General features: G+C 54.3%; 1 protein-coding gene across 1 annotated transcript in view; it reads right to left on the bottom strand.

Moving 5' to 3' along the window:
* The window catches only part of MLLT1 (MLLT1 super elongation complex subunit), a 74,408-nt gene that overhangs the window by 52,918 nt on the left and 1,063 nt on the right, over positions 1 to 20,427 (bottom strand). The window contains 3 exon segments of the mRNA XM_017866871.1: positions 11,276 to 11,456; positions 16,319 to 16,415; positions 16,555 to 16,714. Of these exon segments, the coding sequence (XP_017722360.1) occupies positions 11,276 to 11,456; positions 16,319 to 16,415; positions 16,555 to 16,714 (438 nt within the window).

Below are 20,427 nucleotides of genomic sequence, written 5' to 3'. Positions count from 1 at the left end.
CCCTCCTCCTGGGTTCCAGTTTAGCACCTAATAAAAGCATTCCAAAGTGGCGTGAACAAAACCCCACTGAACCCAGAGATTAAAAAAGATTTAAAAAAAAAAAAAAAAAAAAAGGCTGGACATAGTGGCTCACACCTGTAATCCCAGCACTTTGGGAGGCTGAGGCGGGCAGATCACTTGAGGTCAGGAGTTCGACACCAGCCTGGTCAACATGGTGAAATCCTGTCTCTACTAAAAATACAAAAATTAGCCAGGCGTGGTGGCAGGCACCTGTAATCCCAGCTACATGGGAGGCTGAGTCAGGAGAATCACTTGAACCCAGGAGGCAGAGGTTGCAGTGAGCCAAGATGTGCGATCTATACATGTGCGATCTATACTACACTCCAGCCTGGGTGACAGAGTGAGAATACGTTTCCAAAACAAACAAGCAAACAAAAACTAGGCTTAGTGCCTCATGCTTGTAATCCCAGCACTCTAGGAAGCTGAGGCAGGAGAATCACTTGAACCCAGGGGTTTGAGGCCATCCTGGGCAACACAGTGAGACCCTATCTCTATAAGAAATGAGCCAGGCATGGTGGCGTGTGCCTCTGGTCTCAGGGGCTACTCGGGGGGGCTGAGGCAGGTCGTTTGATCCAGGAGGTATGATCGTGCCACTGCACTCCAGCTTGGGTGACAGAGCAAGACCATGTCTCAAAAAAAAAAAAAAAAACTGAAATGAACAAACAGCAAAATATATGTAAAATAATCTCCTATAATCTCATCCCCCAGAATAAACCATCAATGTTTTGACCCATATGTTGTTACTAGGAAAGCACCATGGAAGCAGTGTCTTCTCACTTTAAGAAAAAATCTAGAGCCATAGAGATCAAATCCCGCATCCCTCGCTTCCCCCTCCAGATGCAACTACGCCTGGGAGACAAGAAAAAATCCTGGCCACTGTGTGTCGGCTTTTTCCCCACTTTACTGAGGTCTGGTTGACAGGTTAAGAAGCTGCATATATTTAATGCCCACCTCTAGATGAGTCTGGGGACGTGTGTACATCTGTGAAACCATCACCACCACCAAGGCCGTGAACATATCCATCACCTCCCAAAGTTTCCTTTTGCTCTCTCTCACTGTTTTTGTCTTTGAAGACCATTTAGTTGCCCTCTTAGCAATTTCAGTGTATGCTACAGTATTGTCAGCTATCGGGACTCTGCTATACAGCAGATAAAGAACTTACCTTGCAAAACTGAACAACGGTACCTTCTGACTATCACCTCCCCGTCCCCCAGCCCCTGGCAGCCACCCTCCTACTCTCGGCTTCTCTGAGTGTGACTGTTGTAACTGCTGGACGTGTGTGCGATCATGCAGTCTCTGTCTTCTGGCTCTGGCTTTCTTTGTTTGCTTGTTTGTTTTTCTGAGACGGAGTCTCGCTCTCACCCTGGCTGAAGTACAATGGCACGATCTCGGCTCACTGCAACCTTCGTCTCCTGGGTTCAAGCGATTCTCCTGCCTCAGCCTCCCCAGTAACTGCGCCCAGTCAGTCTGGCTTCTTTCACTTAGCATAATGCTCATTGCTAAAAATCTTCATACACACATATTTGCACTAGTAAGGTAATTCTTAAGTGGGTCAGAAATTGCTAGAAAACTGGCTGGGCATGGTGGCTCACGTCTGTAATCCCAGAACTTTGGGAGGCCGAGGTGGGCGATCATCTGTAGTTTATCACCCAGGCGGAGGCAGAATTGCTTGAATCCAGCAAACAACATCTATCAGTAGGGTAGGTTTGGCGTGATGACCTGGGAACCTCAAAGACAGGGCTGACTGGACAGCCTTGAACAGGGCCCCTGCATACATGCCACGTCTGTGCAAGGCTTGCTCAACTGGACCGAGGTGGGCACAGCCTCCCCAGAGACCAACGGTAGCCCTGGCTGCCCTGCTGGGAGCTCTGAACACCACTGCCTGACATCAGGGTCTGTACACGAATCAAAAACACACTCCCAAACAACAGTAGAGACGACATCCACTCCATTCACTCATTCACGCCACCACTGTCTGTGTCAGACAGAGTCAGAGGCTGGGATGATCAAAGAGACCAAGAAGATGCCCCTGACTGGCCGGGTGGCTCATGCCTGTAATCCCAACACTTTGAGAGGCCGAGGCGGGCGAATCACGAGGTCAGGAGTTCCAAACCAGCCTGACTGACATGGGGACACCCCGTCTCTACTACAAATAGAAAAATTAGCCGGATGTGGTGATGCACACCTGTAATCCCAGTTACTGAGGAGGCTGAGACAGGAGAATCGCTTGAATCCGGGAGGCAAAGACTGCAGTGAGCCGAGATCGCACCACTGCACTCCAGCCTGGGCGACAGAGCGAGACTCCATCTCAAAAGAAAAAAAAAAAAAAAAAAAAAGATGCCCCTGGCCTTCAGTGCTTACTCCCGGGGGAGTCATCGCCCTCAGACCAACACTCGCCCCGTGGTGAGGAGCAGCCCCGCCTGCAGGGCACTCTGGCTCTACAGGGAGCACCTGCAGCCTGAGGGAGGCCGGCCCGGGCGCCTGCGTCCCAGTGTCTATTCCACTCTCCTTCCCGCTCCTCTGACATCCTGCCAGGATGCTGGACAGGGGACCTCCAGTGATGAGGCCCACCCCACACCAACCCCCTCCACACACCAATCCCCCCGCCACCCTCTCCTGCAACTCGCCACTCAGGACCCAGCTGCCCACCACTGGCCCTAGATCCCAGTCCACTGCAATCCTCTCCGGAGGCTCACCTGAGGCCAAGTGCTATCAAGTCCACCCCAAAACCCCTCTGGAATTCGGCCCTGCCCCGGTGCCATGCCTTTCACATCCAGCCTCAGGCTCCTTCCTAGGCACCTTCTGCACTGGGAATGATCAATCCTCTGACTGCAAACCCGACTGTGCCCACGGAGGGAGGGCTCCCCACTGTCCTACACAACCCGCAAGGTGCCTTCCGCCTCAGCTCTGCGCAGCCCAGCACCAGATCCCACGATCCAGCCACACTGAGCCTCTCGAATCCCCAGCTCACTTCCTCTGGGACCCCTGCTCTGAGCTCCCACAGGCTCCCCGGTGTGTGTCCTGTACCCCTCAACCGCAGGACTTCTGTGCTCACTTTGCCTGTCTCCCTCCATCCCCACCTCTAGACGGTAAGCTCCATCTCACTGAGTGTGACATCCCCAGGGCCTGAAATGGAACCTAACACTTCCTTTCGGAAGCATCTCATATCCCTTAAACACTGCCAAGCTGGTCTAAAGTGTAGCAGGGGGCCGGGCGCAGTGGCTCACGCCTGTAATCCCAGCACTTTGGGAGGTTGAGGCAAGTGGATCACTTGCGGCCAGTTCGAGACCAGCCTGGTCAACATGATGAAAGCCCGTCTCTAACAAAAACACAAAAATTAGCTGGGCATGGTGGCGCATGCCTGTGATCCCAGCTACTCGGGAAGCTGACGCAGGATAATCGCTTGAACCCGGGAGGCAGAGGTTGCAGTAAGCGAAGATTGCACCACTGCACTCCAGTCTGGGTAACGGAGTGAGACTCCATTAAAAAAATTAATAAATAAATAAAGTGCAGTATGGGGCCACGCACCTGAAAACTTAATCTGAACCTGGGAAAGAAAGTGGAGGCAGAACAGAGGAAGGGTGGCCTGTCCCCAGCGGAGGAGGCGCGGGCATGGGCAGTGGCCTGGGATTTGCTCTCAGACTCCACCCATGCCCCGTCCTCTCCCCACCCACCCATAGTCTGAATCCCACCCAGCCACAAAGGCCCACAGCAGGGCCACCTCCTTCGAGAAACAGACCCCATGTCCCTCGGCCTCTGACTTCCAGGTCACATGCTTCCCAAATCTACTGTCACATCTTATCTCATGGTCCCCACCCCTTCAAGGAAGGAATCCTGTCCTGTGACGGGTACTCGAAACCTGGAGAACTTCTATCCCCCCAGACAGTGCCAAGAGGGACGGCAGTCGGCCAAGCGCCGGGGACAGTCTTCAGTCTAACTGGGGAGACCAGGGAGACGCGCCGGCCCACTCTCCCGCCTCAGAGCCCACAGGAATCAAGAGGACAGGAATAAGGCCGTGAGAGCGAAGGCAGGAGGGAAGGGATTTGAGCCACCTGCGAGTTTCTAGAAGGCAGAAGTCGGACGAGGACATGCTGGGCAAGGGGCAGGATGAGGAGGCGACGGCTCAGAGTCTGCTATGGGGGCGCCGTAGGGCAGGGACAGCCACTGGTGCCAGAAGGCTGAAGGTCCTGGACTGGCTGAGCAGAAAGCCGGAGTGAGGATGAAAGCTGGGAGAGGGAAAGGGAGCACGGTGGGGGAGGAGGGTGGGAGCAAGGGAGTGAGGGCCTGGGCTTCTCCCTGGGGTGACAGCAATGTTTTGGAATTAGACAGCGGTGATGGAATCAGTGGTCATGGCCTCACAACTATGTGAATATACTGAAAATGCTAACTGTACACACCACAAGAATGAATTTTATGATGTGTAAATGTTATCTCCATAAAGCGGTTATTAAAAAAACAAAGGGGCAAACTGAAAGGCTGTGCTGGGGACGGGAGCCCTGGGATCCCTCCCTCCTGCCCATCCCCTTTCCCGCCCATCGCCCTCCCCGCGCCCTCCCCCCGCCCAGGAAGTTTCAGGTTTCCCTCTGGGAAAACTGAGATGACTCCGTGTCTCAAGGAGCCAGCGATCTGGGGGAAGCTGAAGCTCGCAGCGTGGAAACCAGACCCCAAGGAAGGCCTTACTCGTTAGGAAATCAGGAGGCCTGTGAGCCTTCAGGTCTGTGGATTAGCGGAACCCACCCTCCCAGCACAGAATGCTCAGGAGCTCCCGCCAGGAGGAAAGAGCCCGAGGAAACAAATAATTTGGAGACCCCAGAGAGCTTGACAAAAAGAAAGTAAAAAAAAAAAATGAAAACCGAGAGTCAATGTCCTCAGATTCAAGGAGATATACTTCCAACAACAAAAAAAATAAGATATTTCTAAGAGGGAAAATGACAGCCAGGCACCACAGCTCACATCCGTAATCCCAGGCACTCTGGGAGGCCGAGGTGGGAGGATCACTTGACACCAGGAGTTCAAGGCCGACCTGGACAACAGTCTCTACTAAAAATACAAAAAATTAGCCAGGCGTGGTGATGCGCACCTGTCAGCCCAGCTACTCGGGAGGCTGAGGCACGAGAATCACTTGCACCTGGGCAGCCGAGGTTGCCATGAGCCAAGACAGTGCCACTGCCCTCCAGGTGACTGAGCAAGACTCAGTTTAAAAAAAGGAAAAAAGAAAACAAGAAATAAAATGAGGATCCCAAAAAGAAGAAAAGAGAGGAAATAAACAGATGGAAGGAAATTGTCAAATAAATAGAAGGAAACTTTCAGAGCTAAAATGAAGGACACTCAAATGTCACAAAACATAGTGAACAGTAGCAAAAAAAAAAAAAAAAAAAAAGATATCATAAAGCAAACGTCCTAAAAACATCCTAAATGTTTCCACAGAAAAAAACAGGTCACGTGTAATGGGATGAGGACCAAATGGCATCAGATTTTCCAGAAGATACTAACACAACACCTTCACAGCGCTAAGTGATATGTGCTCCCAAAACATTTGGGAGCAGGAGTGTTGTAAATTCGGGATTTTTCAGACTTTGGAATATTCACATTCCACTGGTTCAGCATCCCTAACCCGAAAATCCGAAATCCAAAATGCTCCAGTAAGCATTTTCTAAGCATCATGTCAGCACTCAGAAAGTTTTGAATTGACCGGGTGCGGTGGCTCCCGCCTGTAATCCCAGCACTTTGGGAGGCCGAGGGGGGTGCATCACCTGAAGTTAGGGGTTCAAGACCAGCCTGACCAACATGGAGAAACCCCATCCCTAATAAAAATACAAAATTAGCCAGCCAAGGTTGTACATGCCTGTAATCCCAGCTACTCAGGAGGCTGAGGCAGGAGAATCGCTTGAACCTGGGAGGCAGGGGTTGTGGTGAGCCAAGATTGCGCCATTGCACTCCGGCCTGGGCAACAAGAGCGAAACTCCGTCTCAACAACAACAAAAAAAGTTTCGGATCTTGGCCAGGCACGGTGGCTCACGCCTGTAATCCCAGCATTTTGGGAGGCCACAGCCGGCGGATCGTGAGGTCAACAGATTGAGATCATCCTGACCTACATGGTGAAACTCCGTCTCTCCTAAAAATACAAAAATTAGCCAGGCGTGTTGGTGGGGGCTTGTAGTCCTAGCTACTCAGGAGGCTGAGGCAGGAGAATCGCTTGAACCGGGGAAGTGGAGGTTGCAGTGAGCCAAGAATGCGCCACTGCACTCCAGCCTGGACGACAGAGTGAGACTCCGTTTCAAAAAAAGTTTTGGATCTTGAGCCGGGCATGGTGGCTCATGACTGTAATCCCAGCATTTTGGGAGGCCGAGGTGGGAAGATTTTAAGCCCAAGAGTCCAAGACCAACTTGGGGAACATGGTGAAATCCTGTCTCTGCAAAAAATAAAAAAGCTGGGCATGGTGGTGGGCCAGTAGTCTCAGCTACTTGGAAGGTTGAGGCAGGAGGACTGCTTGAGCCCAAAGGTTGAGGCTGCAGCGAGCTGTGATCGCAACACTGCACTCCAGTCTGGGTGGGTGGCAGAGCGAGATTCTGTTTCCAAAAAAAAAAAAAAAAAAAGTTTCGGATTTCGGATTTTCAGCTTAGGGATTCTCGATCTGTAATTCGCAAACCACAAAATTACACCCAACCAACCATTCCACTGTGAGAAGATAATAATGGCATTTTCTTTTTTTTTTTTTTTTTTGAGACGGAGTCTCGCTCTGCCGCCCAGGCTGGAGTGCTGTGGCCGCATCTCAGCTCACTGTAAGCTCCGCCTCCCAGGTTCACGCCATTCTCCTGCCTCAGCCTCCCGAGTAGCTGGGACTACAGGCGACCGCCACCTCGCCTGGCTAATTTTTTGTATTTTTTAGTAGAGATGGGGTTTCACCATGTTAGGCAGGATGGTCTCAATCTCCTGACCTTGTGATCCGCCCGTCTCGGCCTCCCAAAGTGCTGGAATTACAGGCTTGAGCCACCGCGCCCGGCCCAATAATGGCATTTTCAAACATGCTAGGACTCAAAGGGTTTACTGCCCACATGTCTGTCTGTCTTTTTTTTTTTTGAGACAGAGTTTCTCTCTGTCACCCAGGCTAGAGTGCAGTGGCACGATCTCGGCTCACTGAAACCTCTGCCTCCCAGGTTCAAGCGATTTTCCTGCCTCAGCCTCCCGAGTAGCTGGGATTACAGGCGCCTGCCACCGCCCCTGGCTAAATTTTTGTAACTTCAGTAGAGATGGGGTTTCGCCATGTTGGCTAGACTGGTCTTGAACTCCTGACCTCAGGTGATCCACCTGCCTCGGCCTCCCAAAGTTCTGGGATTACAGGCGTGAGCCACTGAGCCTGGCCAGAAATGTCTTAAGTAATTAATCTCTTGGGATATTACTTGAGAAACTGCTCTACCAAAACGAGAAAATAAATCAAAACGAGAAAATAAACCAAAACATAGGCCAATAAACAAACCACCTCAGGGGAACAGGAGAGAAAAGGCCCAGGGTGGTGGCTAAAGGGGTGGCTGGAGAACAGTCCACTGTAATCAGAGAGGGAAGGCACAGAGAACCAGCATGAAGCACCCAGCTAGAAAAGCCAAGAGAGGCGGCTCACACCTGTAATCCCAGCTACTCCTGAATCAGAGGTGGGAGGATGGCTTGAGCCCAAGGAGCTGGAGTCCAGTCTGGGCAACAACATAGCGACATCCCATCTCTAAAAGAATTTTTTTTTTTTTTTGAGACATAGTTCGCTCTGTCGCCCAGGCTGGAGTGCACTGGCATGATCTCGGCTCACTGCAACCTCCGCCTCCTGGGTTCAAGCGACTCTGCTGCCTCAGCCTCCTAAGTAGCTGGGACTACAGGCATGAGCCACCACAGCCAGCTAATTTTTTTGTATTTTTAGTAGAGACAGAGCTTCAGCATATTGGCCAGACTGGTCTTGAACTCTTGACCTCAGGTGATCCACCCGTCTCGGCCTCCCAAAGTGCTGGGATTACACGCATGAGCCACCACGCCCAGCCAAAAAATTAAAAAAAAAAAAAAAAAAAAAAGCCACAGAATAAATGAAATGATTGAGAGAATGGGGGAAAATGAAGATATTGATAAAGACACAACACAAAAAGGAGAAGTAAGGGGGGATTCCAAAAGTCACAGACCACATGTGAAGCAAGCTAAAACAGGGCCAAATTTTAACCAAAAATGACCAAAAAGAACCCGTCTGCCATGGACCTGACTTGGAGCCTCCTCCCTGGAGTGGCCCAGAGTTCGGGAAACGGAAAACAGAGGCCGAATGAAGTCCTGCCGTCCCAACCGGCCTGACAGTGGCGGCGTCAAACACGTCAACGCTGCCTACTGCTAGTTCCCAACTCTTACAGTCAATCTAGAACCGGGGAGTGAAGGTCTTGGTCTTCATCCACAAGCTTAACAACATCCAGTGTAGCCTCAAAAGGAGGGGTGCAGCAGGGTCAAAAAAAGACAGGGTACTGGCGGCCTTGCCCTCCTTAGTGGAGAGTCAGAAAACACTAACAGAAGCTGATCAGGGACAAGGGTCCATTCAGTCATCAAACACTTAGTAAGCACCTACTGTATCCCTGCAGGCACCGAGCATGTACAGCAAACAAAACTGATAGAAACCTCTTACTTGGGGTGGGGAGAGGGATGGACAAGATAAGGAAGTAATATGTACAAGATGTTAAGATGGTGCTAAGGAGAAAACCAAAGCAGAAAAAAAAGGCTAAAAAGCATATGGCTGTGTGGGTGTATTGGGCAAAGAAACTGCGAGTTAGCCCAGGCAGCCAGAGGACTCCCTAAAAAGGGTGACGTGGGACTCTTCTGTGAAGGATCCCAAAGGTAAACAGGCTCACATCATCATTCAGAGTCACAAAGACGACCAACGCAAAAGCGAGTCACTGGACTATTAAAAACTTAGAGAAGACAGTGGGTAAAAGGGGTACTTTGGGATAAAGTCTAACCCTTCAAGCTGGTAAATCAGTAAGTATTGTCTACATTTTCAAGAAATAAGCAGCAAATGAGCTGCTGTTAAGACAGTCCAGAGAGGGCTAGGAAGATGGCCCCGGGGAGGGAGGACTAAGGAGGCCAGGAACAGCAACTTTGTACCTTACATGTTTCTGCCCAGTTTGATTTGTGATAATGTAAGCCGCCTCGGAAGTAAAAGATACTTTTTAAGTACCTCAAGTATCATTCCAGAGGCTGGAGTGCTTTAAGAGGTTCACTCCCTCTCTCAAGTTTTATTCAATGCAACAGCGTGTGAGCTGGGAATTTACTTTCTGATACATTTGATGGGGCTGCTATCTGTCTCCAGGCCCCACAGACAGACTACAACAAACAGGGCTCAGTTACTAATTTAAAGGCTGCCTACAAACTGACACGGAAGCCTGGCATGGTGGCATGCGCCTGCCAGGAGCTCAAGGCCAGCCTGGGCAACACAGCGAGCGAGACCTCATCTCTTTAAAAACAAACAAAAAACTAAAAACGAACTCTTGAGAGTGAGCCCCACTCATCACCCCATCTTCCAGGTACCTAGAGCTTGGAGAAGGTGCTGTGTCAACATGGTGGGGAACAAAGGTGAAATCAACAGTCTCAAAGTGGATGGAAATCAGCGTCCAGGGCCCATCCCTGTGCTCCGGGGACAGAGAAAAGGGGAGTGGGGGAGGGGGTTGGTGAAGGAGAAGCGGAGTGGATGCCGCCTGAGAAAGGAAAGAGGGCCTGGTGCAGGAGGGGCAGCCAGGCTTCTGCTCTGCAGACGTGGCGCGAAAGCAGCCACAGGCGACACCCACGCGAGCGGGCATGGCCGTGCACCAATAAAAACAGGCCGCACTGGCAGTGGCCGGACCCAGCCCATGGGCCAGCCTGCCCACCCTGCTGTAAGCACAGGCAGCAGCCTGCCCCCTGGGCCCGTCTCCCTGTCTGCACAAGAGGGCTGTGGCGAGAAGAAAACGTGATCCTGCGCACGAAGGGCTGGGCAGGAAGTGCTCGATAGATGGCACGTGTCCCCACAATTAGGAAGCGCTTTATAAATATCTGCCGCTGTCAGGAGCCTCCGCGGCCATCCTCTAAGAGGCTTAAAGAGGGAGGAAGGGAAAGGGGAGAAGGTGAAGACTCAGGAAAGGAGAAATGCAGAGGCAAAGGGGGAGCCGCAGGCTGAGGGAAGCGGAAGTGAGCGTCCCTTCAGAATGAAAAGCTTCTACTGCTGTCAAGGCCCGTCACTTCCCCACTCGGCTGCAAACCACTCACAGGCTCAGGGCCAGGGTCCCGGCTCCAGGGAAGCTCTTGCTTCAACCTAAGCACACCCACACTTGTGCACGGCTCACCTCCTGTGGCCCCTGGAGCTCCCAGGACCCCCATATTGCAGGGTAGAGGGATCACCAGCCCAGCCAGGGCTCTCCTGACCCTGAAAGGGTTCGCTACAGCAAGTCCCTCATTCCTTTATCAACACATCACTCAAGAAGTATTTCTCAAACCCCTGTGATGTGCCAGGCCCCGGGCTTCACACTGGGGACTCAGCAGTAAGAAAAGCAGATGCGGCCCCAGCCCTGATGGCGCTCACCAGACCACCACCTCACTCTCCAATTCCACACCACAGTCTTCCCCTGGGGCTCACTTCCCCGGGAAGGCTTCCCTGATCATAAATTGGGTGAGTTCCTGCCTCTGCCCTGTCACACTGCACCCTCAGGAAGGCCAGGGCCCCCACGCCACAGGTGACAGAATACACGACTGAGGCACTCGTGCTGAACCAATGACAGTCTGAGGCTTGAAGGGAGAGGGAAGACGCAGAAGAGAAAAGATAGTGGTGACATGAGCTCCCGCATTCTTTCTGCCCCAAATATTCGGAATTCTTCACACAGCACCCCCAAGCAAACACAGGGCCAGTTGGCAACTTTCTGATCACTCACCAGCTGGCTGACTTCACCTTTCCCACCCGTGCCCACCTAGCTGTGCTCCCTGGCTGCTTCCCAGAGCCCGAGTCTAAATCACGACACGACAGACCGCCACCACCTCCTTCAGTTTTTCCTACAACTAACTCAACAGTTGGAGGTGATGTGGCTCCAATGCCCCCACGCCGAGGGACGCAAGCCGGAACCTTACGGTTGGGGGGTCCTGCTGCTCCTGAGGGAGGGGTGGAGCCTGGCCGTGGGAGGAGTGAAGTCAGACGGGTCCGTGCTATGGGCACTCGGGGCTTGGGGCCACTCACCGCGTCTGGGCTTGGGAAAGCTGTCGTGCAGCCAGAAGACCACCTTCTCCACGAAGTGCTGGATGTCACATTGCTCGGGGCCGCGCACAAACACCATCCAGTCGTGAGTGAACCCCTCCGTGGTGGGCTTCTTGCGCAGTTGGGCACGGTGCCCCAGCTCTAACCTCACCTGGACGGTGCACTGGAGGGAGAGAGAGGTGGGGAGACCAGGTCAGCACACGGCTCCAAGCAGGGGACCATCCCCTCACCCACAGAGAACTTTCAATAAAGACCTCCAGCAGTGCTCCAAGCTCTCAACCCAGTGAGGAGCACACAGACAGCTTCCCAGCGTGCCAGCCCCTTGCCGCGGATGCCCCATGCCTTCTCCCCTCCGTACTCCCACGCAGGCCTGCGTCTCCTCCCATCCACCCCCTCATCCTCAATTCCACCCGCACAGCCTCCTCACCAGTCCCCAGCTCAGCCCAGCTCACTCCTGCCTCGGGGCCACTGCACTGGCCTAGGATGCTCTGCTCCTGAGAGTTCCGACGCTGGCGCCTCTTGTCACTGGGCTCTCAGCTGGACCGTGCCTCTGCAGGGAAGCCTCCCCTGACCACCGATCCGAAAGCATCCACCACCGCTCCCATCACTCTTTATCATAGAGGATGCTCTTCCCAGCACTTGCATTATCAAAAGTCATCTTGCTGATGGCTGTCGGTGTCTCTGCCACCTAAGCTTGTTGACACCAGCATTTTCATTCCCACGCACGCATCACAGCGCCTCCAGGAGGCCCCTCTCCTTCCCCTAAGTCATCAGCTACAACACTGGCTTTCCGTTTCAAGAGCAGAATGGGAGGTTCCCGAGGAGAAGGCAGAGGCCAGCCTGCGGCCCCCGGTGAGTGGTCCCAGGTGGACCCTTGGCCTGGGCAGCCCAGCCCCCTCCACTAAGCGAATGTCATATCTGACACTTAGGTCTGAAATACAAGGCAGCTCAGGCCAGTTCCACGCTACTGAACACAAAGCCGCATGCCTTCAAAGCACTCTTCATACCTAGGTTGGCCAAAACCACCAACAGGGAACCTACAGTAAATATCCACCCTGCTTTGTAAAAACCTCCCTGGACTTTTCAGATACGGCCCTGACACCTACTATCAAATACAAGAATGTTACAAAATAAAGCTGCGGCCAAGTACACACTTGCTTCTAAGTGCTGAGATAGCCGGGAGACAGCCAGACCGTGGCCTGAGTCCCACGCCCTCGCCCGACAGAGCCGCCCTCCCGGGCCCCAGACCAGACAGCTCCCATCTGCACCTTTCCACGCCATCGCTCGGCAACTGGCCAGGTGTGTCCCAGTGGCTGCAATCCCTCCAGTACCTGTCTATTCTTTGGCATTCCGAGGCCCTGTTCAGACCCCGCTACCTGGCTGAATGCCCTGGCGCCTGGCCGGCCTCCCTCCCTCTCCGTCCCCCTCTCTGAGATCTCAGTTGTCACGCGATTGGAGCCGCTGGGGCAGGCAGATCCTATCGCCCCCACCCCTGCCCGCCATGTTAAAGCTTTCCAAGGCTTGTCACTCCCTCAGTAGGAAGCCTGAGCCCTGTGTACATCTTCCATGCGTGTATTTCCTCAAGTCTGAGACACTCGTCTCTTTTCACGTTCTAACCCTTTTGAAGTCAGAGTCCAGCCTGCACCCACAGGAGCACACGCGCACACACATAGAAGCTGCGCCTGAGTTGGTGACGCTGTCTTGGTATCTCAGAGTCCCGGAACTGAGGAAATGCAGGAAACGCACACATTCCAGCTCAATCCCACAGCCAGCCCCAGACACACCAGGAACATCCACTCCATCTCTCTTCATCTCTTCTAGTGCCGCAGCCTGGGTGCCCTAAGCTCGTTTCAAACCCCTACTCATCTTGAGTCCTGGCTCACACACCGCCCTCCTTCCAGGGCCCTTTCTGGTAGCCACGCTGGAGAGCAACCCTGAGTCCCCGCAGAAGCCTGTGGGCAGCTCCACGGGAGCTCATTCATCCCACCCCCTGCTCCTGGGTAGTTGACGGCAGCCCCCAGGGCCCCTGTGAACTCTCTGAGAGCAGGGACTACGTCTCGTGCGTCCTCTTAGCCTCTATCTTGAAACCACGGGACAGGAGGCCTGGACGATGCGGCATTAATTAAACCAGAGAGCCTCTCAGGTCAGGGAGTTCTGAATGCTGCTTTCGGAGAGGGCAGGGCCACGGTGGCAGATGAGGACAGGCCAGTTCCAGAGTGTGGAAGAACTGGCCGGAGGGGCTGAGGGCTCTGTGCGCCCAGCAAGTTAGGTATAAGAAATGAGGCAGAGGTGTGCAATTTGTATTTGGCAACTTAAAAAGTAAATTAAAACGTACATGATATAAATATACAATTTTTGTCAACTAAAATTAATTTTTAAAAGGAGATGGGGCAGAGGGGCTTCCCTTGGCTCAGGACGATTATCCCTCTGGAGTTCCCTGGGAAAAGAGGGTGGGGACTCCCTAGGGACCAGGCACACTGCAGGGGGTGCCTGGGATCGGGCCAGAGTGTCCAGGTCGGACACAAAAGAAATAACCCGTGGTAAGTGGATGATGGACACAGGAAACGGGCTCAGAGTCAAAGACCCCCGGCCTTCTGTGTACCGCCTGGGGTGCAGGCAGAAAAGGACAAATGGCAAACTAACGGCAACTCAAGCCCATGAGGAGGCAACCAGAGGGAGTGGCTGGAAAAAGGGGTGAACACAGCCTGAAGCCAGAGAACTGACAGGACCCGAGGGTGGAGGACATTCAGGTGACTCCAAGATCCAGGAAGCAGGGACATCGACATCGACAACTTCAGTGTGGGAAGAAAGTGGGGATGGATGGAAGACCAGGCACTCTCATAAACCCCGGCGCTGCGGATTCATGAGGATCTTAGGTAAAAGCACCCCCACCAAACACACGAGGTGAGGGCTGAGCATCGGCACAGCAATACTCAGGCCAAGCGCAAGCGTCTCTCTGAACAGCACGGCATCCCAACAAACCCAAAACAACACTGACATTAGCCCCAGTCGGCTGCGATCACCCTCTACGCTTACACGCATGGGCCTCTGCCTTTTTCTCTAGAAAACAGGAAGGCAACCCCTGTCCCGCTGGGAGCATTACAGGTGAAAACTAAATCTACATATACATCATGGGAACAGCACCAGGATGTGGGAGAACGGCCCCTGCTTCTGTGGAGCTGACTCCCACACAATGACAGCGTCTCCTCGGAATCACTTATTCACTGACCCGGCCACTCAGACCTCGGCCGACTTCCCGGCATTTTTGATGACAGGGAGTTCCTACTCAGGGCACGCAGGCGGCAGAGCAGTTATTGTGAAAGAGTGAAAGACCGCGGTTCCACTGGAGAGGGGAGGATGGAAGCACCAGAACTCCGCCGCAGTGGCCAAAGTAAACAGGAAGGTTCCGAGGCAGCGATGGGTCATCTTCGCAGCTGGCAGACCAGGCCCAAAGCGCTGCCCGGGCGACATCGATGCCCTGGGGGCTGGCACCAACTTGAGCCTCAACACCCACGGTTAAGGGCACACCCCAGACTCAGCCAACAGATACGAAGTTCGGGGGCCTGGCCTGCTGCACCCAGGGGACTGTGGAGCACTGAGGGGGGCACTCCCTGGAAGGGTGGGATAACACAGAGTCTCTGCTGTTGTAGTAAAAAAGGAATCACGAATTCAGTAAGACGCTCAAGCCACGTCAACGGGAGGCAAGAAGCGGAGCCCCGGCCAACGCCTTTGACTTGTCAGGTCATGATAATTTATTAGCACAGCTAAGCCAATTCCATAGCCAAGGGTAACCACCCCCCTCCCCCCACGCCACCTGGACTCTTTCCCTGGCCATTAGGACCAAAGAATTGAAGCTAATCAATTAGCTGTCTCTCTAGGAAGGGTGCCTGGCTGCAGAGGTTAACTGACAGGCTCGCTAGAATGTCTTAGAATGAATGCATCTGATTGGTCAGTAGCTCTCCCCCAACTTTATCCCAGCAAGTTCCTTCAAGGCACCAGGAACGCCTGCTGCTGGGAGGCCACTTTTTTGGAACCTCTAGACTGGATGGCTGGAAACGAGTCGGGGCGCTTTGGTCTGGAGGATTTCCACTTCCCTGCACCTCTGAGATCACCCTGACACCCACTCCCCAACAAAAGCCCTGGATAAAAGAGAACCTTCCAGGACTGTCCCGGAAAGAGCTGTCCATCGCACTGCTGGGAAATCACCTGAAAGACAGCGGACGGAGGGATGGGCACGAGCGCTCCAAGGGCCATCTGGGGACAGTTAGGCTTGGGCAGAGGGCCTCAGCTGGGACACTGCCTCCTCTCCAGGCCAGCTGGCAGAGGGCACGTGGAACCAAAGGGCCCAAATCCCAAACTGGGCAAACCAGGCAAACAGCCCCTGGAGGGCAGCTTCCCTGCAGCTTTCTCAGTGCAGCGTGTGCATCTCCCCAGGTGTGGGCTGCAGCGGCCCTCGCCCGGCAAAGAGCCCCGAGCCAGCCAGGTTCCAACAGCTTCACACAATTCCTTCAGCCCATGCACCGCACGCACTTCCTGCAAGCCCTGAAGACAGGCCTTCAACAACCAGTTTATCTGAAGGTTTCCCTGGTCTTGTGGTGGGAATTCTCAATAGATGCCCTTCCTCCGGGAACCTGCCCTTCGCCCAGTGGTGTCATGATGCCTGGAGTTTGGCTACTGCATCTAATTCCCTCGTAGGCAACGATCCCCCCCGCCCCCCGCAGGAGGGGAGAGCACTGAGGAGTCTTTTCCCCTTTCAGCCTGAATTGGTTTTGAGGTCCTCCTGGGCTGAGCACGTGCATGTGTGTGAGCCACACACGCACACACAGGAAGAGGTGACGAGGTTCGGGCAATCCCACGGAGACCCAATAAAACACCCTGTGGAACCTTCTCCCGCCAGGTCCGGTGGGGGGCCCTCAGTGGTAACCACTGAATTCGAACGTAAGAGAGACCGGGAAAGATGGGTACCCCTCTGTGACAGTCCTCTGAAGCGGAGAGCTGCCCACTCAGAGGGCAGGGGCCTCTCACTGACAGGTACACGGGGTCCTGGTCCCCTGACTGCTGCACACTGGGGCTGGGGGCCAGCACCTCCACCCTTCTTCTGGCTGCATCTGTCCTAGTCCCTCTGATCCAAGGCACAATGACAAAGTGATGAGATGGCACTCAATGAATTTCTCTCTGGAAACTCTCTAAGAGAGGTGTGCAGACCACCTGGAAATGCAAATTCCCCTTTATAGGGCCTGCAGGTTCCTGGTAAGACTGACTCTCTGAGCACACTGTCAGCGGAGGCCTGGGCCAGACTGTTTACAAACCAGGGGCCCAAAGATGTGTAGACAGTGTACCAGGTATCTCCCAGGTTCTCCAGCGGGGAGCGGGAGGAGTCTTGGTGGACTTTCTGAAGGCGTACAACCCCAATAAAAGCATCTGTCACCAGACCAGGTGGGCCTGGCTGCAAACGGACTGATTCCGTGACTTGTATTTAACCAGCAGCTGGCAAAGCTGAGTGCAAAACCTCCTGTGACGAACCACAACGGGCATAAAGGGAAGCGGGACTCTGGTCCCTGCCCTCAACTGCTTCACAGTATAATCACTTTAGGACAAAAAAACTGGCAGGTCAGCTTTCCAGGGAGAAGCTTCAGAGCTGGGAGCAGGCGGGAAATCTGTCACACCTCAGCCAGTGACCTGGGGAATTCGGAGCTTTTCGGGCAGGTTTGGGGAACCAGCCGAGTTGCAAGAGGAAGACTCTACTCAGCCTTGCCTGCTGGTAGGACTTCCTGAGACTGCATTTCCGCATCTGTGAAATGGGTCCCTGGCATCAGAGACAAACTTTCCCTGCTGAAGAACATCGTTGCGAGGCAGCTGCTCTCAAATCCAAACCCAGGAGAGCATGTGCAGGACCAGCAAGCAGCAATTCAAGTGTGGGGGTGCTCCCTGGTCCTTCTGAAGAACGTGACCGCCCAGATGCTGACACCACATCCCAGCTCCCTAGGCAGCCCCAGGCCCCGTGACCTGCTCTCAGGCCCTTTCCCAATCTCTTCGGCATCTGCTCAGCCTTATCCTTGTCACGTCCCAGTCCCCTCCCCCGGCCCCAGCCCAGGAAACAAACCACACTCCTTCCAGACATAACCCTTAAGTGAGCAGGGAACTCGCTCATCCCCCTGCCAAAAAAAATACAAATACCACAGACAACACCAGCACAGACTTGGGGCGGAGGGGGAATCAAACATGCGGGTTACAGTTGGGGCAAAGAGAACAAGAAAGGCGTTTTCCTGGCCATGGGGAAAAGATGTCAATGTTGAGAAGCTGGGAGCCCAGAGCACAGTGGGAAATCCTGCTTCTTGGGGGGGGTCTGAAAGTCCTAGAAAGTAAAAGAGGAAGGCAGAAAGAGAACCAAAGCTTCCCAAAGCCAGCGACTGGGTGGAAAGCCATGCTGTTTCCCACTATACTGAGGCACTAACATTTTGTGGCATCTGGGGGGCTAGTGGGAGCGGAGGCCCAGGTTCTGCTGGATTCAAAGCATTTTCCCTGTGCCAAGAGTCCTGCAGGGACACTGACCGCCAACTCATCTGCTTGGGTAAAAGATACCATTCTCTCCTGTTTCTCCAGGGGCCTCCTGCTCTGAGGAAGGGACAGGGCCCTTGGGCCTCTCTCAAACTTGCATGAAGGCTTTGCTGGGGAAGGAGAATCAGACTTTGGGTCCAAACACACTTCCCTCTGGGAGCCGCTTCCCTTGCAAATACTTCTGCAAGGAGGGAGACCATCACCACGGATGGAACTTTCGGCGATGATGGAAATGCCTCTGCATTGCCCGACACAGTGGTCAGTAGCTCAGTAATGGTGGTTACTGAGTGCTTAAAACGTGGCTGGTGAGATGGAGGAACTGAAGTTGTCATTCGAGTTAGTTTAAATGTAAATCAGCCACAGATGCTGGTGACTGTGGTACTGGGCAGTGCAAAGCCAGCTCTCTCCCATGCCTGTCTACCTCAGTGAGACCTTTATCTCTCTCCGTCGCAGACCAGGAATACCACCCATTTCCACCATCCCACTTACATAAGTGACAGCCACACAGACCTCCAGGGTCCCACACATCACGAGGGGAACAGACATGCTTCAGCCTAGGACATCTCCGCCAGTGACTAAGGAAGGAGGGCAGGGGCCATACCCTATGCCTCTGTGTGCCCAACGGGACTTGCCAGAGTCAGGCTTCATTGAAAGTGGACACTAAAGGTACATTTCATTTGGGCTTTTAACTCGATACCAGATCGCAAGCAACAAGCTCTGTCCCTTCAACGGAAATCAACTCACACCAAGCCGTGGAAATCCACCAATCAACTGCTGCAAACTCTTCCTTACCTCTTAGGAGGAAGGCAGCAACATCCAAACCAGACGGGAAGCCATTGAAATTGGGTACCAGAAGCATGAGCCACCTGTCTCCATGACCCTGTGCCACAGGCGCCCAGATGGGCAGGAGGGAGGTTCCCTGCCCCCCCACCCATGAAACCACACAGCCAAACAGTGCCACCTTAGTGGCGCCAGCAGCCAGGGACGCCCCAACCTGCCCTTTCTAACGGCGGAGATTTCGGCTGCCACCCCCACAGCCCCACGACACCTTTCCTGGCCTGGCGCCCCTGAAAGCCAGGGCAGCCGGGGAGGAGGAAGAAATGATCCCATGTTGGGGGCCAGCAATGGTTCTGGACTTGAGGAAGAGGGGTACGGGCTTGGGTATTGGAGAAGAGGCAGCGCAGAGTTGGGTAAAAGGGGTACCAGTGTGCAGGAAGACCTCGTGTTTATGAGAACCAACACAGACCAATAGGGAGGGGCCGTCTGGAGCGTTTAGGGAGGCTGGGGAACCCACCCACCCTGGGTTTCAACTGAGACTCTAAGATCCTGGAGGAAAAAAAAACAGAAAATGAGGTGGAAGGAGGTCGAGAGGGTAGTGGCTGAGAGAGACATCAGGACTGATCAGGCTGAGGGGCGTTAGATGAAGTAGGAGATCCTGAAGGCGAAGGTTGTGCAGGAGACTGCAGGACTGTGTCATGACAAACCAGCCTGGGAGGGAGATCTGGACTGGGGTGAAATGTGGGGAAGCCTAAATCAGGATCCCAGGGACGGACAGGGCCCAAACTGAGGGCAACAGCAGGCAATCAGTGACTCAAAGGTCTGGGGCATCCAGATCAGAGAAGCAACTGCTCCTGGTCCTGGTCGCAGAGCAGAGGGTCTGAAGGTGAAAGAGACAGCCCCACCAGGTCTAAGGCAGAGTGACCAGGGCCTGAAACTAGAAGGGGGCTGAGGCAGCAGGGAGGGTCAAAGAAGTCTGAAAAAGCAAGTACAAACAGAGGTGACACTCCAAACAGGCCTGAGTCCCTGCAGCAAAAGACAGACGGCCGGGGTCCTAGGGAGTCTGAGGAGCTCAGGCCAGGGCTGGGGTTGGAGGAGAAAGGGTTGCTCTGGCTGCAGCCGGGGCAGGATCAGAGGAGAGAGAAGGCTCAGGCCCAGGTAGCGGGTGGGTGGAAATAAATCTTAGGCTAGGCCTGGGTTCAAGGAAGAGAGACGCCGCAGAGCAGGGTCTCAGGGGGCCGGGGACGCCTCATATCTGAGCTGAGGTTGAAGGGAGGACAGGCAGCAGGTTGGGGACTCAGGGAGTCTGAGGCGACTCCGGGCCAAGGGTCCAGACAGGAAAGGAGACAGTGACCGGCCCTGGACCCAGAGAGAAAGAGGTCTACAGGACAGATCCCAGGGGTCCTGGGAGGGGTCTGGACAGCGCCGAGATCCCAGGAAGTGCCTGGAAGGAGCTCTGGGCCAGGCTGAAGTCCGGAGAGCTGTCTTGAGGTCCCTAAGCCGGACTGGGGTCCCCAGGGGCGTCCCAGGTGGATGCAGATCGGACTGGGGTTCCGAGAGGTCTCCCGGGGGACTCCGAGCCAGGCTGGGGGGTTCCTAGGGGCGTCCCAGGGGGCTCCGGACCTGGCTCGGGTCCCGAAGGGGTCCCAGGCGCTCTGGCCGGGCCGGGGTCGCGGATGGGGAGGGGCGCCCCGCCCCACATAAAGGCCCGGGGAGCAGCGGGCGCGCACAAAGCGAGCGGGCGGGCGCGGAGCGGGGAGGCCGGGACCGGGGAGGGCCGGGCGGGCCGGCGGGCGGGA

This window comes from Rhinopithecus bieti, unplaced genomic scaffold (assembly GCF_001698545.2).
Source record: "Rhinopithecus bieti isolate Rb0 unplaced genomic scaffold, ASM169854v2 scaffold_1853, whole genome shotgun sequence".
Lineage (NCBI taxonomy): Eukaryota > Metazoa > Chordata > Mammalia > Primates > Cercopithecidae > Rhinopithecus > Rhinopithecus bieti.
Note: the sequence above shows the minus strand (reverse complement) of the source record. Positions and strands in the feature narration are given on the sequence as shown.